The sequence below is a fragment of the Macaca thibetana genome, chromosome 20 (genome assembly GCF_024542745.1).
Source record: "Macaca thibetana thibetana isolate TM-01 chromosome 20, ASM2454274v1, whole genome shotgun sequence".
NCBI lineage: Eukaryota > Metazoa > Chordata > Mammalia > Primates > Cercopithecidae > Macaca > Macaca thibetana.
Genome location: NC_065597.1, coordinates 64,627,865 through 64,644,734, shown reverse-complemented (window position 1 = coordinate 64,644,734; position 16,870 = coordinate 64,627,865). Strand labels below are relative to the sequence as shown.

Below are 16,870 nucleotides of genomic sequence, written 5' to 3'. Positions count from 1 at the left end.
ACAACTTTAGAAGAATCTTTCATTTAAAAAAATACTCCATGGGCCAGGCGCGGTGGCTCACGCCTGTAATCCCAGCACTTTGGGAGGCCCAGGCGGGCTAATCACGAGGTCAGGAGATTGAGACCATCCTGGCTAACACGGTGAAACCCCATCTCTACTAAAAAGGCAAAAAATTAGCCGGGCATGTTGGCGGGCACCTGCAGTCCCAGCTACTCGGGAGGCTGAGGCAGGAGAATGGCGTGAACCCTGGAGGCGGAGCTTGCAGTGAGCTGAGGTTGCGCCACTGCACTCCAGCCTGGGCGACAGAGCGAGACTCCATCTGAAAAAAAACAAAACAAAACACTCCATGTAAGACATTGTCCATTAACTGACTTATGCTTATCTATCTAGGCTTTACCTAGGCTTATGATTAATTTCCATTAGAATTTAGTGTCAGGCAAGTGTTTTCCTCCCCCGAAGAATTAATATGTGTCTTCCATCAGACAATGAAAGCCACATAAACCTTTTTTTTGGCCGTCTTCCAATGGGTACTATTTGTCAGGTCTTTACTATACCACACTCCCTGCTTTAAATGTAGAATACCTCATCTAATCCTTACTGTCACGTTCTGATGGGGGTGTTAGCTCCAAAGAGCCCATGCCAAATGTAATGCCTGAGAACCACAATTCCGCTGTGAGCCTTTTCCAGTGTTGTCCCCACCTCCTTTAACATTTCTGACTTTTGTGTTCATCCCCTCTCAGGCTTTTCTATCAGATCACCTCAAACCTTCATGGGAGCAGATTCTCTATGCAGAATCCGTTCTGAGGTTTTAGACTGGGTTTGTCTTTTTTAAAATTCACTACATGTTCGTTTCTTCTCCACCTTCAAAACACAGCTTCCTTCAAATCTCTGCTCAGTGACTTTCCCTATTCCTTTCTTTTTTTCTTTTTTCTTTTTTCTTTTTCTTTAAATTTGAGACAGAGTCTCACTCTGTCGCCCAGGCTGGAGTGCAGTGGTTCGATCTCTGCTCACTGCAACCTCTGCCTCCCTGGTTCAAGCAATTCTCCTGCCTTAGCCTCCTGAGTATCTGGGACTACAGGCACACGCCACCACGCCTGGCTAATTTTTATGTTTTTAGTACAGACTGGGTTTCACCTTGTTGGCCAAGCTGGTCTCGAACTCCGACCTTGTGATCCCCCCACCTCAGCCTCCCAAAGTGCTGGAATTACAGGCATGAGCCACCATGCCCAGCCCCTGTCCCTTAACTTTTCCCTTTGGGGACCAGAAGTTTCTCAAAGACAAACGAATGGTTGCCAACGATGTCCCCTTCTTAGAAGAAATAAGGAAGAAATTGATGAGTAGATGCGGAACTATATCTAAGATCATGCCAGATGGTAGTGGTAATTTTGGTTCATTATCTCTGGCTTCTCAGAAGTAAGAGTTTGCCTGTTGTGTTTCCTGTGGCCCCTTGAAGAGGCTTGTATGGGGTACCCTGTTATTCATGAGCTGACCCAAGTCCTCATGGAAAACGGGCACGAGCCACCACCACCAGCATCCGCTCCTTTGGGGTACTCTGTGCCTCCTCCTACACTGTCTTCTCCCACTGGGCCTGGTCTGCCTTGTGCCCATCCATGACTCTGTTGGACTTGGGAGGCTGTTGATCTTAGATCAAAAGCATTGAATTTGGAGACCTCTTTCTAGATGCCTCATGATGCCACAGCTCCTAGCCACTCTCCTCCCAAACCCAACGAATGCCCTTTCCTTTGCTTCTCACTGTGCAGGACATGCAGGTGACTGGCGTGGAGGATGACAGCCGTGCCCTGAACATCACCATCCACAAGCCTGCTTCCAGCCCCCATTCTAAGCCCTTCCCCATCCTCCAGGCCACCTTCATCTTCTCAGACCACATCCGCTGCATCATCGCCAAGCAGCGCCTGGCCAAAGGCCGCATCCAGGCAAGGCGCATGAAGATGCAGAGAATAGCTGGTGAGTGGCCGGACCCTGGCAAGGCATCCTCTGAGCACTTGGCGGGGCAGGGCTATCTGTAGTTCTCACATTGACCTTGAGAACCCCCATAGCAAAGAAGAAGATACCTATGACTCAGGAATTGTTTTATGTGGGTACAAAGAAGTCCCATTTCCTGGGTGTTTGGTTTCTGATGAGTTTCTAGGGCTGCATGGAAGAGAAGAGGAGCCCTTCCTAGCAGGCAGGAGGCCAGCAATAAGTAGATACCAGTGTGGGACCACTCTTCTCAGCCCTTCACACTGAAATTCTCAAGCATATGTTAACAAAGTGCTTTGACATTCCTCTGCCACCTCCGATCCTTAAAACAACTCTGAAGTTCTGTAGGGCCTGCTCTGCCCATTTTACGGAGAAGGAAACTGAGGCTCAGGGACTTGCCCAAAGTCATGCAGGCAGAACCCACAGGCAGAACTTCCTGCTCTAAAGCTTACCCCTTCCTCCTTCACCTTCCCAGTTCTTATAAGAGGCAGCCCTACTTGGTGAAAGGCTGGAACCCTTGGAAGGAAGTCATTTTACATTTCACGGGGATTGTGGTGAATTTCTGAGGAAGCCCAACACTGCCTAGTGTTAGGAAGGCCAAGATTTCTTAGAAGCAAAGGCACAGAAATGAGAGAGATGCGTTCATTGGGCAGGAAGGCAGGGCTTTCTCCTCGGCGTGGGGGGAAGGCATTCTGTCAACTCCTAAAATTTCAAACAGTCTTTCTCAAGATACCCAGTGCCATTCAGTTCAGGCACCAGTGGTCATCCTGGTGGCTGCTGAGAGGATTTTAAGCCCACCTGGGGATGTGGGCATGCTTTCTCAAGGGATAACTTTAAAATAAGCCCTTGGCCAGGCACGGTGGTTCATGTCTGTAATCTCAGCACTTTGGGAGGCCAAGGCAGGTGACTCACTTGTGCCCAGGAGTTTGAGACCAGCCTGGGAAACATGGCAAGACCCTGTCTCTACAAAAAAATACAAAAATGAACCAGGCGTGGTGGCACACACCTGTAGTCCCAGCTATTCGGGAGGCTGAGGTGGGAGGATCACTTGAGCCTGGGAGGTAGAGGTTACAGTGAGCCATGATTACACCATTGCACTCCAGCCTAGGAGACAGAGTGAGACCCTGTCTCAAAAATAAACCCTCAGAGGGCCAGTTTCTGGGCATTACCGATGCGATGATTTACTGTGCTGATTTGCACAGTCCCGCGTCCCACGTCGTCCCCGTCTCATTTCTCACTTAGCTGAAACTTGGCCTACAAAATCATTACTGAAGCATTTTGTAATGTGCAAAGTGACTTAAATCATTCAGCTCTTTCTTTTAAGATTTATTTTCAGGGAGTTGTTTCCCCTACACCCCCCGCCCATGTAAAGCAATTTCTCACAGCTGGCATGAAGGCCAAATACTTCATTTGAAAATTGAGAATTATGCTGTAAAGTGGCTGTTAGAACTAACGCCTTGGGTATTTCTTAAATTGATTTTAAAAAGCCCCTCTAAATGGATATATTGGGAGATTTATTTATGGAAGGGAGGATAGTGGCTGAGACAGATAAACACCCACTCATAGTTACACATGTACATGCACATACATATTTTCACATGCTCCTTCACACGTGCAGATATACGTACACACATATATGTGTGAACTCTCTGGGCAGACTCAGCCCCACTCGCTTGCAGTCTGAAACAGCCTTTGTCAGGGTCCTTTACACATGGAAGCTGAGAATCCAAAGTAGAAATTGACCTAGCATCCATTCCACTCAAGGAGCCCGGGCTCGTACCCCTTTCTCCTTGGTCTCCAGCCTTGGCCTGAAGCCCTCACTTGGCATCTGCTTGTGCCTTGAGCCTCAGTGGGATCTTTGATGTTCCACTGTTCTCTCCAGCTCAAGGCTGCCTGCTGCCCACTTGGCATCTCCTAAGTGACGTGCCTGGCAGGGCCACAGCCACTACAATGTCCCCCCACAAATTCTCACCACCCCCCTCTATCCCACATGCTCAGAGTGAACCATGCTATTGTTTGACCGTAGCCCTCCTGGACCTCCCAATCCAGCCCACCACTGAAGTCCTGGGCTTTGGACTCGGCTCCTCCACCTCCACTCAGCACCTGCCTTTCCGCTTCTACGACCAGGGGCGCCGGGGCAGCAGCGACCCCACAGTGCAGCGCTCCGTGTTTGCGTCAGTGGACAAGGTGCCAGGTGAGCCAGCCCCCTGCCCTGCTCCGCAGCTCGTTCGTCATGGTGGGCGTTCAAGGGCTTTCTCTCTGTGGAGCCTGTGTGAGCTGCCCTTCCTCTCTCAGAAGCCCAGTCGGCTGGCAGCACTGGCTTCTTAGAATTTATCAAAGCGCAGCACGAGATTAAACACAGCCCCCAAAATAAATTTTGACTTTCCCTTTAGTGTTTGGTTTGGTTTTCCAGAGATGTGTTGGGTATGTGGAAGAACTTCTCAGAACTGACTAAGAAGTTTCTTGGAAATTTCTTGGAAACATTTAAATGATTAGTGATGAAGTTGTGGGAGAGTAGTTTCCTTCTCCATGTAAGATGACTAGAAAGAGAGAGTGTGTTTGGTTCCGATTACAACCCCCTGAAGAAGTGAGACTTCTGAAGGAGTGGACAGCTGACCTGTGGACAGCAGGGCCTTCTTTGTCCACTCCTTCCATATGAGGGCATCTCCTCCCACTTTTGCCAAAGGTCGTCTCTAACCGTCCTCCGCCCCTCCTCCCAAAACAGAAGATTGAGTGGAAAGTTCATTGCTGATTTGTCAGAGCGGAAAGGACCACTTCTCCAGGAGACCGAGTTCTCCCCTTCCTGTTCTGACATGTCTGCTTTAAGTAAATCCGTATGCACCCCGATCCCTCGAAAGAGAGCCTTTCTTTTGATTGCAAAACTTTAGAACGCTGGCCAAGCTCTCATTCACAACTTAACCCCTCCCCATGTAGGGCTTCAAACTTAAGTTGCAAGTTTTGTGAAATGTTTTCAAAAGCAGTTATTGATTTAAGAACAAAACGCAGCCATATGAACCTGCTCAAAACCCGAGTCCTGGTTGCCCTACCTGATTTATTTTAGTTTCATTATTTGATTTGATGAATTTGTTATTTATATGTATATACTGTAGGCATATGATTTTTTAAAATCCAGACAGGAGATGATCAAATGAAAAACAAGTCTACTTTGCTTCAGAAGTAACTATTGTTAACAGTTTCTTGCCTCTCTTTCCAGAAATATTTCTTTGTATGTTATGCATATGTTTGTTTTTTACACATGGGGTATACCATATGTCTGATGCTGCACCTTGCTTCTTCTTCCTTAATAGAAAGTGTCACACATTAACACATATAAATCAACCTAGTTCTCCTTAACTGTTATATGGTATTTTGTCATATGGATGGGCAAAAAAATCTTTTTTGCTGTTTCATATTTGGGTCATTTCCAGTGTTTTGGTCTTACAGTATCACAGTGAGCATCCTTAGGGTATCTTTGTGTAATTGTGCAAATCTTGCATGTCTGTGTGATAAATTCCTAGCAGTGAATTTGCCAAAGGGGCAGGTTTTTAATCTTCGTATACATAGTCCCAACATGAAGTCTAGAAGACAGTACACCAATTCACTCTGCCACCCACAGCTTGTGATTGGTTTCTTTCTTAAAACCAGTCTTAGGGCTGGGTGTGGTGGCTCATGCCAGTAATCCCAGCAGCTTGGGAGGCTAAGACAGGCGAATTGCTTGAGCCCAGGAGTTTGAGACCAGCCTGGGCAACATAGTAAGACCTCATCTCTAGTAGAAATAAAAAATTAGCTGGGCATGGTGGTGCGCACCTGTGGTCTCAGCTACACTCAGGAGGCTGAGGTGGGAGGGTCACTTGCGCCCAGGAGGTTGACGCTGCAGTGAGCTGTGATTGTACCACTGCACTGCAACCTGAGCAACAGAGTGAGACCCTGTCTCAAAAAGAAAAGAAAAAAACAATCTTAGGCTGAGAGACTGATTGTGGCACCGCCTCTATTTTCAGTGATGAAATGTGAGATGCTTCTGCCTATTTCAGCGCCTGGAGGATTCTTTGCTTAAAAATTCTGCGGGTTGCTTCGTGTTCTGTAGCCGTGATTGCTAAGTAAATATAAAGTATGACTGAGTCTAAGTTAACTGAGAACAAATTGACCTGGTAAGAAATGACTTCTTTAGGCTCACTGAGGCGTCTTTCAGTTTCGGAACTTACTGGTTAAGGAGAAAAACCCAGGCCTTATCTCCGCTCCGATCCCTTTTGGAATGAGATAGAATGTAAGTAAATAAATAGAGTCAAGTGGCACATTCTTCGGCATCTACATGATCATTTCTCTGTTTGCAGAATTCTTTAGGATAACTTATTGCTTACCTCTTCTACCCTGCCTGGCCGTCCAGTGGAGGGGTGAGAACATCAAATGCTGGGAATGTGGCCTGGCTCCAGAACCTGGGCCTGCCTGGCAGGGAAGTTGGCACAGCTGGGATGCCCCATGTCCTGTTGCTGGTCCCAGGGTCAGCAAGTGTGCGGCTGTGCCAACTGGGACAACAGCAAGTCAGAGGTGGCTGCTGAAGGCAGCCTCCACCCCTTGGCTGTCTCCCCTGACTGCCCCTGGTAGTGCCACTCAGCTATGAGGAGTGAGATGGGGACATTCTTATTTATCCCCCCACCCCTGCAAAGAGGGAGGCCTCACTGCCCTTCCACCTTGGCTTGGCACAAGAGCTGTGTCCCAAAGAGCAAGTTGAAATCCCTGAGCCTTGGCATGGTGGGAGCATAGGCTGCCCCATCCCCTTCTCAGTAGTCAGGGTTCCCCCACAGCAGCAGCCACTCAGCATCTTGGAATCATTCTTAAATCTTTTCACCCCACTTCCACACCCACCAGCCTGCTTGGCCTCCGGAAAATAATGAGATCTGAGATCTCCTCTCCCAGATCTCCCAAGATTGCAACAGAAGCCTTCTCAGGATCCCCAGCTTCCATTCAGCCAGTGGGATCCTTCTAGTACTTCAATCAGATTACATCATACCCCTGCCTCCAGCTTTTTGGTAGTTTCCTGTTGCACTTAGAACAAAATCCACATCTCTCCTTCTGATCTTGGGTGATGGCTGTGAGATCCAGCCCCAACTGGCCTCTCAGATGAAGTTCCCCCGATCCCAAGCCCACTCTAGCCCCGACCCCAGCCTTGCCAGTCCCTGCTGCTCCTCTAAGCCAGCATTTCTCAGAGTTTTAGCCTCAGCACTCCCGTGTTTGTTTATGTGCTTAAAAAGTATTACAGAACTTAAAGAGATTTCATTTAGGTAGATTATATTTATAGATATTTATGACATTAGAAATTAAAACTAAGAAATGCTTTTAATATATATTCATTGAATAAATCCATTGCATATATGCATAACTAACATAGTTTTCTATGAACAATAAACATACAAAAGAATTTATCGTGCACATTTCTGCAAGTCTCTTTACTGCCTGGCTTAATAGAAGACATCTGGATTCTCGTCTTTGCTTCTGTTTTCGATCTGTTGTGAGAGCATGCATTCTGTGGCCTCTGGAAGACTCCTCAGTACACCCCTGGGAAAATGAACATAGAAGAAGAATGTCTTACTATTTTTATGAAAACAAGGGTTTCCAGACCACACTTTATGAGACCCACTCCGGTAAATCACTGCGGCCTTCCCTGCCTCAGGGCCTTGCACTGGATGTCTGTCCCGGGATGTTGGTAGCTGCCTCCCGCTAACGGCTCAAGCATAGTCCGTGTGCCACCTCTTCAGAGGCCTTTTCGGATCAGCTCCTGGTTAGGGTTGCCCCTCCGTCCCTCCTCTGCATTGGCCTGGTTCCTTTTTTTTTTTTTTTTTTTTTTTTTGAGACGGAGTCTTGCTCTGTCGCCCAGGCTGGAGTGCAGTGGCCGGATCTCAGCTCACTGCAAGCTCCGTCTCCCGGGTTCACGCCATTCTCCTGCCTCAGCCTCCCGAGTAGCTGGAACTACAGGCGCCCGCCACCACGCCCGGCTAATTTTTTCTATTTTTAGTAGAGATGGGGTTTCACCGTGTTAGCCAGGATGGTCTCAATCTCCTGACCTCATGATCCACTCGCCTCGGCCTCCCAGAGTGCTGGGATTACAGGCATGAGCCACTGCGCCCGGCCTGGCCTCGTTCAGTTTATCCACAGCACTGCGGTTCCTTACCTGGCTGATGCCTTTGTGTGCCTGGTCATAGTCTTTCTCCCCTGCAAAGAGGGTTGCCTGTGTGGGAACCTTGTGTGCTGTTCACCCTGTATCTCGGTGCCTAGCTCTGTGCCCCTACTCAGTATTGTTGAGTGAAGAATGAGCCTGCATTTGTTCTTTGCTCAGCCTTGGAACAGAGCCCATCAAAGGCCTTCTCCCTTCTCTGAACACGGGAGGACAAGGAAAGTCCCTCTAGGGCCCTAGATACTTGGTGGTTTAGTCCATGGCACTTTGACAAGGGAACACAAAGGAACTGAGAACCCAGAAGACCTTAAGCAGCATCCCTCGGCTAAATTTCTGTCACCAAGTGAGCAAGATGTGTGTCCAAGGACCGTGTACCCAGGTGACAGATTTAGGTTGGTTGCATATCCGCTGAATTTCACCACCCTCCTCCTATTCAGAGTTTTACAGAAGCCAAAGAGTAGTGCCAGAGCGGGAGCTGGGCAATGGAGGGTGATTTGGTCATCAGAAACCTGGCCCGGGTTGGCCTCTGATGCTGTGACATCTCACCGCTGCCATCAAGGGCCCGTGGGTGCTGGGGCATGACCACTTCCCACCGTCCACAATGGTGCCCCTCCCCATAGGCCGCACAGTGCATGGAGTCCTTGCTTCTGCCTGGGGAATAATTCACAAGGAGGAAAACAACTCTGGCTGCATGCCTTGGGGTAGCTGCCAGACAAGGGTGTTTTATTAGGACACATCTTCCGATTTTATCTGCGGACCCAGGTAATTGTCATAGAGCAGTTTGTCTCCCCTTTAGAAGCTATAAACGATTATATTTGATGAAAATATGCCTTTCATTTCCTTGGAGGAGATATTAAAGTAGTGTATAAATCAGGGCTAATAGGTGACTAGCCACTTTGGTGTATTTTTCTTCTTCCATTTGGCTTAGAAAAAAAAAAATCACAAGTTCTATTTATTGGCTGGTTTTATGTTGATGGCTGTCACCCTCACAGAATGTTCAGCTTCACAAGGAACTGTGCGTGAGCCTGGCCAAGGAGGGGGGTCAGTGGCGGCCAGTATGTGGGGGTGGTGGGCAGGCATGGCCAGGTCTAGACTCTAGCCTGAGCTCTCTGTGGCTTTGAGGTGCCACGTTGCTGTGGTTAGTTCCTCATGGACCCTGCCCATGGCAACAGCTGCTTCTAGAGATAGATAGAATCTGCCATGATGGGCAGGGTGTCCAAAACCCGCCTACAAGACCACCCTCTCCATACACTCTAAGTGGACCAGCAGCACCCAGAGCAGAGCTGTTCCCCGGAAATGACCCAGGGATGCCGGGGGCCACAGCCTCCCAGAACAGCCTTGCTCCTCACTCTGGGCTCCCACTGGCCCAGTGGCTGCTTCAGGAGGCCGCAGGGCACCGGAGCTGCTTACAGGTGTTCCCCTGGTGGGTTGGCAGGTGTGGGAAGGGCTGGCAGAGCACACAGCTCAGAGGAGCAGCCAGGCAGGTTGACCTCTCCTGGCCCTTGCAGATGAGGGCTTAGTGACATGACAAAAAAGTGACGTGTTCCCACCTGGTTTACTATCAGCTGCTCCCCACCAGCCTGTTAACTCCGGGACAGGGACTGCTCTGCCTCTTCCGCTGCTCTCTCTCCTCCTTCAAACCCACCAGCCCCTCCTGTCACCAGCCCCTCTCTGTGGCCCATGGTCCCATACAGTCTGGCCCCTGCCCCCTTCTGGGATCAGCTCCCAGCCCTCTCTCCCCTCGGCTCTCTGCAGGTGACACAATCCAGCCCTTTAGCCACACTGACTGGCTGGCTGTGCCTCACCAGGGCCAAGCGCGTCCCGTTTCGGGGCCTCTGTTTTCATGCTTCCCTCCGCGTGGAGCCCACTGCATGGCTGGTTCCTTCTCAGCACTCAGGGGTCTGCTCCGATACCTCAAAAAGGGGCCTTCCCTGAGTGCCCGGGTCACCCTAGTTCTCTGCATGGCAGCTTGTTTTTAGTTGAGGTGAAATTTGCTTAACACAACATAACCAACCATTTGAAAGTGAACAATTCAGTGGCATTTAGTACCTTCAAAGTATTGTGCCATCATCCCCTCCTCTAGTTCCAAAACATTTCCATCCCCCCAAAAGAAAACCCCATAGCCGTTAAGCAGTCATCCCCCATGCCCCCTTCTCCCCAGCCCCTGGCATCCACTAATCTGCTTTCTGTCTCTATAGATTTACCTTGTCTGGATGTTTCATATAAATCATACAATCTGTGGCCTTTCATGCCTGGCTTCTTTCTGTTTGCATCATATTTTCGAGGTGCATCTGTCCTTCTTTTAGCTGAATAATATGCATTATATGGATAGACGTTGTTTTGCTTCCCCATTCATCCATCAATGCACATTTTGGGCTGTGTCTGACTTTTGGCTATTGTGAATGGGCTGCTGTGAACATTCGTGCACAAGCTTTTGTTTGAACACCTGTTTTCCATTATTTCCGGTATATACCTAGGAGTAGAAAGTAGGTCATGTGACAATCTAACTTTCTGAGGAATTGCCCGACGGTTTTCCCATGGTCTTCATAGCCCTTAGCTTTAGCTGAAATTGCCTCTTGTATTCCTTGTTCTCTGACACTATCCTGCACTAGAATGGAGGCACTTGGCCAGGGGGTGGGTACAGGGTTGTGGGGGACCTTGTTTGTCTTGTCCTTGACAGTACTGATTGATGCCTATGAAGTAGTTGATCAGTGAATACTGATGTGTGGGTGGATGGATGGATTGGTGGATGGGAGGCTGGGGGACAGAGGATGGGGCGGAGGAATTGTTCAGTCTTTTCCCAGCAGACTATAAACCCCTAAGGCCAGGGCATTTCTGTCTTACTCAGGTCTGGTACCCGGTGCCAGTTGGTGGTCGTTTGAGTGTGAGCTGGCAAGTTGGATTTCATCCCTTAAGGGCTAAGCTGGACTTTATTCACTTCCTGTCCCAGCTTCCTACTGGGTTTGGGGCTCCAGCTGTCTTGTGGTAGACATTTAACTCCCCTGTATCACCTGAGGTCAGGAGTTTGAGACCAGCCTGGCCAACATGGCAAACCCTTGTCTCTACTAAAAGTACAAAAATTAGCCCGGTGTGGTGGCAGGCACCTGTAGTCCCAGCTACTCAGGAGGCTGAGGCAGGAGAACCACTCGAACCCAGGAGGTGGAGGTTGCAGTGAGCTGAGATCTTGCCATTGCAGTCTAGCCTGGGCGACAGAGTGAGACTCTGTCTCAAAAAAAAAAAAAAAAAAAAAAAAAGAATTTAACTCTCCTGAGTATCTGGGCCATGCCTTGCTTTTCACAGTGTTATCTTTATCAAAGGCACCTAAACCGGCAGGGTCAGTCACGTGACCCAGAGTACTTAATAGTTCCATGGAAAAGCCTTGCTGGTTCTAGACCCAGCCCTTGGCAGCTGAGTAACTTAGGAAGAATGCAGAGATGACACTGTGCTACGAGCCAACTGAGCTGACCGCGAAGCCTCTGACCGCCATCTGAAAAGGAAAAAAGAAAATCGATGTTTCATTCATAGACTTCAGTTCAGACTTCTCCTCTGAGGATAACATCCCAGGTGCTAATGTCATTTCATGTTGGCATTTCCTAGGAACTGATTTTGTAGGCCTGTTATTTTTCTAGTTTCTAATTATAAAACTGGAGTCAGTCCTCTCCTTGCAGCTCCCTAAGGCAAAAAATACCCTTTCTGGAGTCACACGGGAAGAAGGGCCTGGGGCTTCCTCCAGCTTCTCCAGCCCAGTCTTAACCCTTTCCCACCCTTCAGCTCACAGCTTAGAGACTCGGCCAGCAGGTTCGTGAGGCAGGTCTATGAGTTACAGAAACTTGATTCCTACCCTGAGGCCTTTTTTAAAGAAAAGTTTATTGAGCTGCTAAGCACTTTATGCATTATTCTTATTCGAGCTTCCCAACAAGCCCTCAAAAGGAAGGTGTTACCATTTTCCTTTTCTACAGGTCAGAAAGTGGCCTACCCAAAGTCACAGCAGATACCCTCCCTCTAGTGTCAGACCCTGAGTCCCACCACCATGCTGAACCAACTTTTCATTCATAGCTGATATGAATTTCCCTTTGCTGATTGTTTTTTTAAATGCTTAACAGCAGCCACCTAAGGCCTCACTGGTACCAGGCAAAACTACATTGTCGCCTCCAACTCTAAGCATGTTTTAGACAGAAAAATTCATATCTATTATTTCTGGAAGTGTGAGCTATAATTTGGAAGAATTAACCATGTCAGGCACTTTATATGCATGAATTCTATCCTCCCGACCACCCTGGAAGCTGGTATCACTTGCTCTGCCTCACAGACAGGAACCTGAGGCTCAGAGCAAGACTGCAGAGCTCACATGAGACAGGCTGAGATCTGTACCTCCCCTTCCTGCCTCTAAGTCCCATTTGCTTCAAGGCTGGCATGGCTGCAGGTTGAATATTCCTTATCCAAGAAGCTTGGGACCATGAGTGTTTTGAATTTTGGATTTTGGGGGATTTTGGAATATTTGCATTATACTTACTGGTTCAGCTTCACTAATCTAAAAATCTGAAATCTGAAATGCTCCGATGGGCATTTCCTTTGAGTGTCATGTCGATGCTCAAAAAGTTTTGGATTTTGGATTTTCAGATTTGGATTGCTCAACCTGCAATGACTGAACTACTTCACATGGCAGCTCTGCCTGTCTCAGAATGTCGGAGATCAGTAGGATAGGCACTCCTTGGAGAGGGGCCTCAAGGGATGCCCCTGGTCTAAACAGAATGTTCCCCACTCCCCTCTTCATCATCCACCCTGGCATTGGCCCACATCCTCGTGCCCCAAGACCCACTTCCAGTGTGTCAAGGACAAACCTGCAAAGCAGCAATCCGGAAAAATACCCTGTCCTGAGACCACCACTTCCAAAGCAGGCTAGTGGTGCAGGGCTCATTCCTGCACAGCTTTGTCCCTGGTGTGCATAAACAAAAAGCAGAAAGATTACTTCAAAATCCTGCCTGAACAAAAGCAGCAGGATTTGAGCCCCTTTCAAAGCTTTCTGGCAATTGCCTCTAAGAGATCAGTCTTCAAGTGGTGAGGCAGGGGTGTGGGGAACAGATCCTACTCAAAAATCAGCCCTGAGCTGAGTCCAAGGGGTCACCTGTTTGCCAAGCCTGTTTTCAGGGCTCCACAGCAGCTGTGAAGAGAGAGAGCCTCAGGGAATCTGGAGCTGGGCTCACACAGCCAGAGAAGGAACCACATTCTCGGATCCGGGCCTGCACGGTTTCCCCACTCACAACATGCCCCCCAAAGACACTTTCCCAATAGACACAGTAGCACTTGCTGTGGGGAACCCTCTGTTGCTAAATATGGATGCAGTAGGCAGGGTCAGCCATCTTACCCAGACACTTTTCTGGGAGGTGCAGGGAGGGGAAGAAGAGAGTTCCAGAGAACTGAGTATTGCCTCACTCTTCGGGGTCATTACCTAGCTCAGGCTGCCAAAGCAACTGTATGCCCAGGAGCCTTCTGGTCATAAGAGTGTGTCAAATGGCAGGGAACATTCCCTGGTTGCTAATAGAGAAGCCTATGCAGGAGGTGTGGGGAGAGAACAGACCCCATTTGCAATCTGCCATTTGACCTGGGCTATGCCTTAGAATGTTCTATAGGCTCGGGTGGGCCCACAGCAGGGCAGCCTTGCCAGCAGCACAGCACAGGCCAGTGTCAGCGCCAGAGCAAGTGGCTTGGCCGCACACCCTGTGTGCTCCCCAGCACGGGCCTGGCTCCCCACGTAGGATAGAGCTCTCCAGCGTCATCTTCCAGCCTCCTAGTCAAGCACTTTTAGTGCATGACAGTCAGAAAAGACTGAAAAATACCAAGAAAAGATCGAAGTTACCAAATCTTGCCACCCCAGGGTGTCCATGATCAATTCCGGCATCCTTTTTTTCGTTGTTTTTCCTGTTCATTCACAGTGGGGTTTCTTTTCCCAGCAGTAGAGTAGTTGCCCAGGTGAGAAGCAGCAGCGTGAAGGCACCCAGCACAAGCCAGAGTGTGTGGGCCCAAGTCCCAGCCTTCCACCTCCACGTGAAACTTGTTAGGTGGCCTTGACCCATTTAGTTCACCTTGTTGGATCTCGGTTTACTCATATGAGAAACAGGGGTGATGCTCAACAGCGTGAGTGGACTTAACAACTGAACTGTACTCTTACTAATGGCTCAGGTGGTAGAATTTGTTATGTGTACCACAACTGAAAAACAAAAAATGGGATAAAGATGTCCCTTCATTAGGCTCTTGTGACATAAAATGAGTTCATTCACCTAAGTGGCCGGACAATGCCTAACCCATATAAAACGTGCAGCAAAGGTTGGCCGCTCTTAGCATTTTTGTTGTTGTTGTTGTTGTTAGTTAAGGGCTGAGCCTTGGGACCCCAGAAAATAGGTTCCTTTTCTGTACATTAATTAGCACAAACAAAATTACCAATGCAGTAGCCCTTCTGCTGTCAATAACAAAGGCACACTGCAGTGACACAGAGTTGCTCTTTCACAGAGACTTTCCCTAGGTGTTGATGAAACACCTGGGCGTAATAGAGCAGGCAGAATTTTCCTCCTCACACACAAGAGGTCCTGTAATCTGCCTGAGGCCCCACAGCTCTCAGAGGCTGAGCCGGGGCCAGAGAAGAGCACAAATTCATCCCCCGAGGCCTCCAGCCCAGCACACATCCTGTCCCCTGGGGTGCTGACTGCCATCATTGGCACTGTGCCCACCTGAGCCAGGCAGTCCCCATGGAGCCTCCCAACAGCTCTGGGAAGCTAGTGTCATTCCTCAGTGCCCAGTGTCACCCAGCTCACAAGTGGCCAGCCAGGGCTCCCTGCTTTCCACTCCATGAACCTTCATGCCCTCTGTTCTGAAGCGTATTCAGAGGCGGAACACCTGGAAATCAGGTGTGCTTTGGGAACCCCACATACTCTTGCCGTATTCTACTCCGTCGTGTGACCCAGGAGCACAGAAGTCATCAGAGAGCATGACTTGCATCTGTGTCTCAAGTCTGTCTCTAAAGGAAAAGTCCATAAAATCACCCAAGAAACATCCTAAACGTTTTCTGATGGTATTTATTTTTTGCTTCTGAATCATTTGTTTTATCAACTGCAAGTTCTCATTAACAGACAAGTGATAGCAGATGCCAAGGTGTGAAGGCCCCTTTATGGCAGAAAACCGAGAAACAAAAAATTCCTAGCCCTTAATTCTGTATGTAAGTTGATAAAAGTCCACCTTGATTTGATGTTTGCCTTAAAATCTCTCTGACTAGCTCAAAGACAACCCCCTGGAACAAGGTTTGGGAACCACTTTCCCACTTCCCGAGAATTAGAGTGCCTTTGGGATCCAAGAAAATGAAATGCCAGCCGGGCGCGGTAGCTCATACCTTTAATCCCAGCACTTTGGGAGACCAAGGCAGGTGGATCACCTGAGGTCAGGAATTCGAGACTAGCCTGGGTGACAGAGTTAGACTCCGTCTTAAAAAAAAAAAGGTGAAATGCCAACATGGTGAAATCCCGTCTCTACTAAAAATACAAAAAGTAGCCAGTCATGTTGGTGTGTGCCTGTAGTCCCAGCTACTCAGGAGGCTGAGGCAGGAGAATTGCTTGAACCTGGCAGGCAGAGGTCGCAGTGAGCCAAGATGGCACCACTGCACTCCAGCCTGGGTAACGGAGGGAGACTCCGTCTCAAAAAAAGGGAAATGCCAAATAAGAAGCAGTATTGCCGAGTACACAGTTGGTGGGAAGGAGAGTTAGTTCATGAGGGCCCACTAAGAGTGGGAAAAACCAACGGAATCAAAAGGCAGAGATGTGGCGACAATGGTGCTTCAGAGACAGGCAGAAGCCATTCCATTTTCCAAGTGTCCCCTTTCCTTCATGCCTCTGATGACCTCTTCAAAGCACAGCAGCTCCTGGGGGCCAGGGTACGGGACCGCCTGGTGGAGAAGAATTGGGGTGGGGGAAGAAATGGCATTTTTAAAAGAAACTTCTACAATTCCAAGGAAGTGATATGACAAACATGTTGACAAGGATCAGGAAAAGGAAGGTTGGTTGAGCAAGCGTTTACTAAGGCCCTTGATGAATCAAATAAACACTGCACAGGGCTTACAGAGAAGCCTGGGGTTGTGGGGAGGGACTGTGAGCAAGTCTTGCCAGCTAGTGAGGCTCTGTGGTGCTTCTGGCAGGGCACATGCAAAGGTGTGGCTGCAGGGTAGGCATGAACAGAGAGCTGGGAAGCTCAGCAGGGCCCCATGGCAAAGCGCTTTGTGAGCTTGCCGCATGGGTCGAATTTCATCCTGGAAGCAGCAGGAAGCCATCGAAGGTTCTAAGACAGCAGGGCACATGGGCGGCAAAATGGACTTGGGTTTTAATTGACTGGAATTGGGAAGGGCAAAGGAGAAGGGTGGAGTGGGAGGGCCACAAGACACACTCTAGCCCCTTCACTGCACGCTCACAGCTGTGCGTCAGGCGATGCCCATGGGCAGATGAGAAAGTCCCACAGGCTGGGGTGCGGCCTTCCTTACCTTTCTCTAGCCATTTGCCACTGTACTTGTACTATAGGATTATATTGCTGTTTTCAAAAAACCTAAATGAGCACTGTTTTCACTCAACAGCATATCCTGGAGTGTTTTTCATTTTAGTTTGCAGGCGCACCCTCATTCATTTTTGACTGCTGCGATCATCTGGTCAAACCACTGTTCATTGAGCCACTCCCCTACAGATGGAT

The 16,870-nt window shown here is 48.8% G+C and overlaps 1 protein-coding gene across 6 annotated transcripts in view; it reads left to right on the top strand.

The window, feature by feature from the left end:
- The window catches only part of CLEC16A (C-type lectin domain containing 16A), a 238,587-nt gene that overhangs the window by 177,117 nt on the left and 44,600 nt on the right, over positions 1 to 16,870 (top strand). For 5 of the 6 annotated variants that reach the window (XR_007722128.1, XM_050774232.1, XM_050774235.1 and 2 more), the window contains exons 20-21: positions 1,761 to 1,965; positions 4,007 to 4,174. Coding sequence is in view for 5 of the 6 variants with exons in the window: in XM_050774232.1 (XP_050630189.1) it covers positions 1,761 to 1,965; positions 4,007 to 4,174 (373 nt within the window). In the remaining variant the exon portion in view is untranslated. Of the gene's footprint in view, positions 1 to 1,760; positions 1,966 to 4,006; positions 4,828 to 16,870 lie in introns of those variants that run through there. The other variant, XM_050774236.1, reaches the window with a different exon arrangement.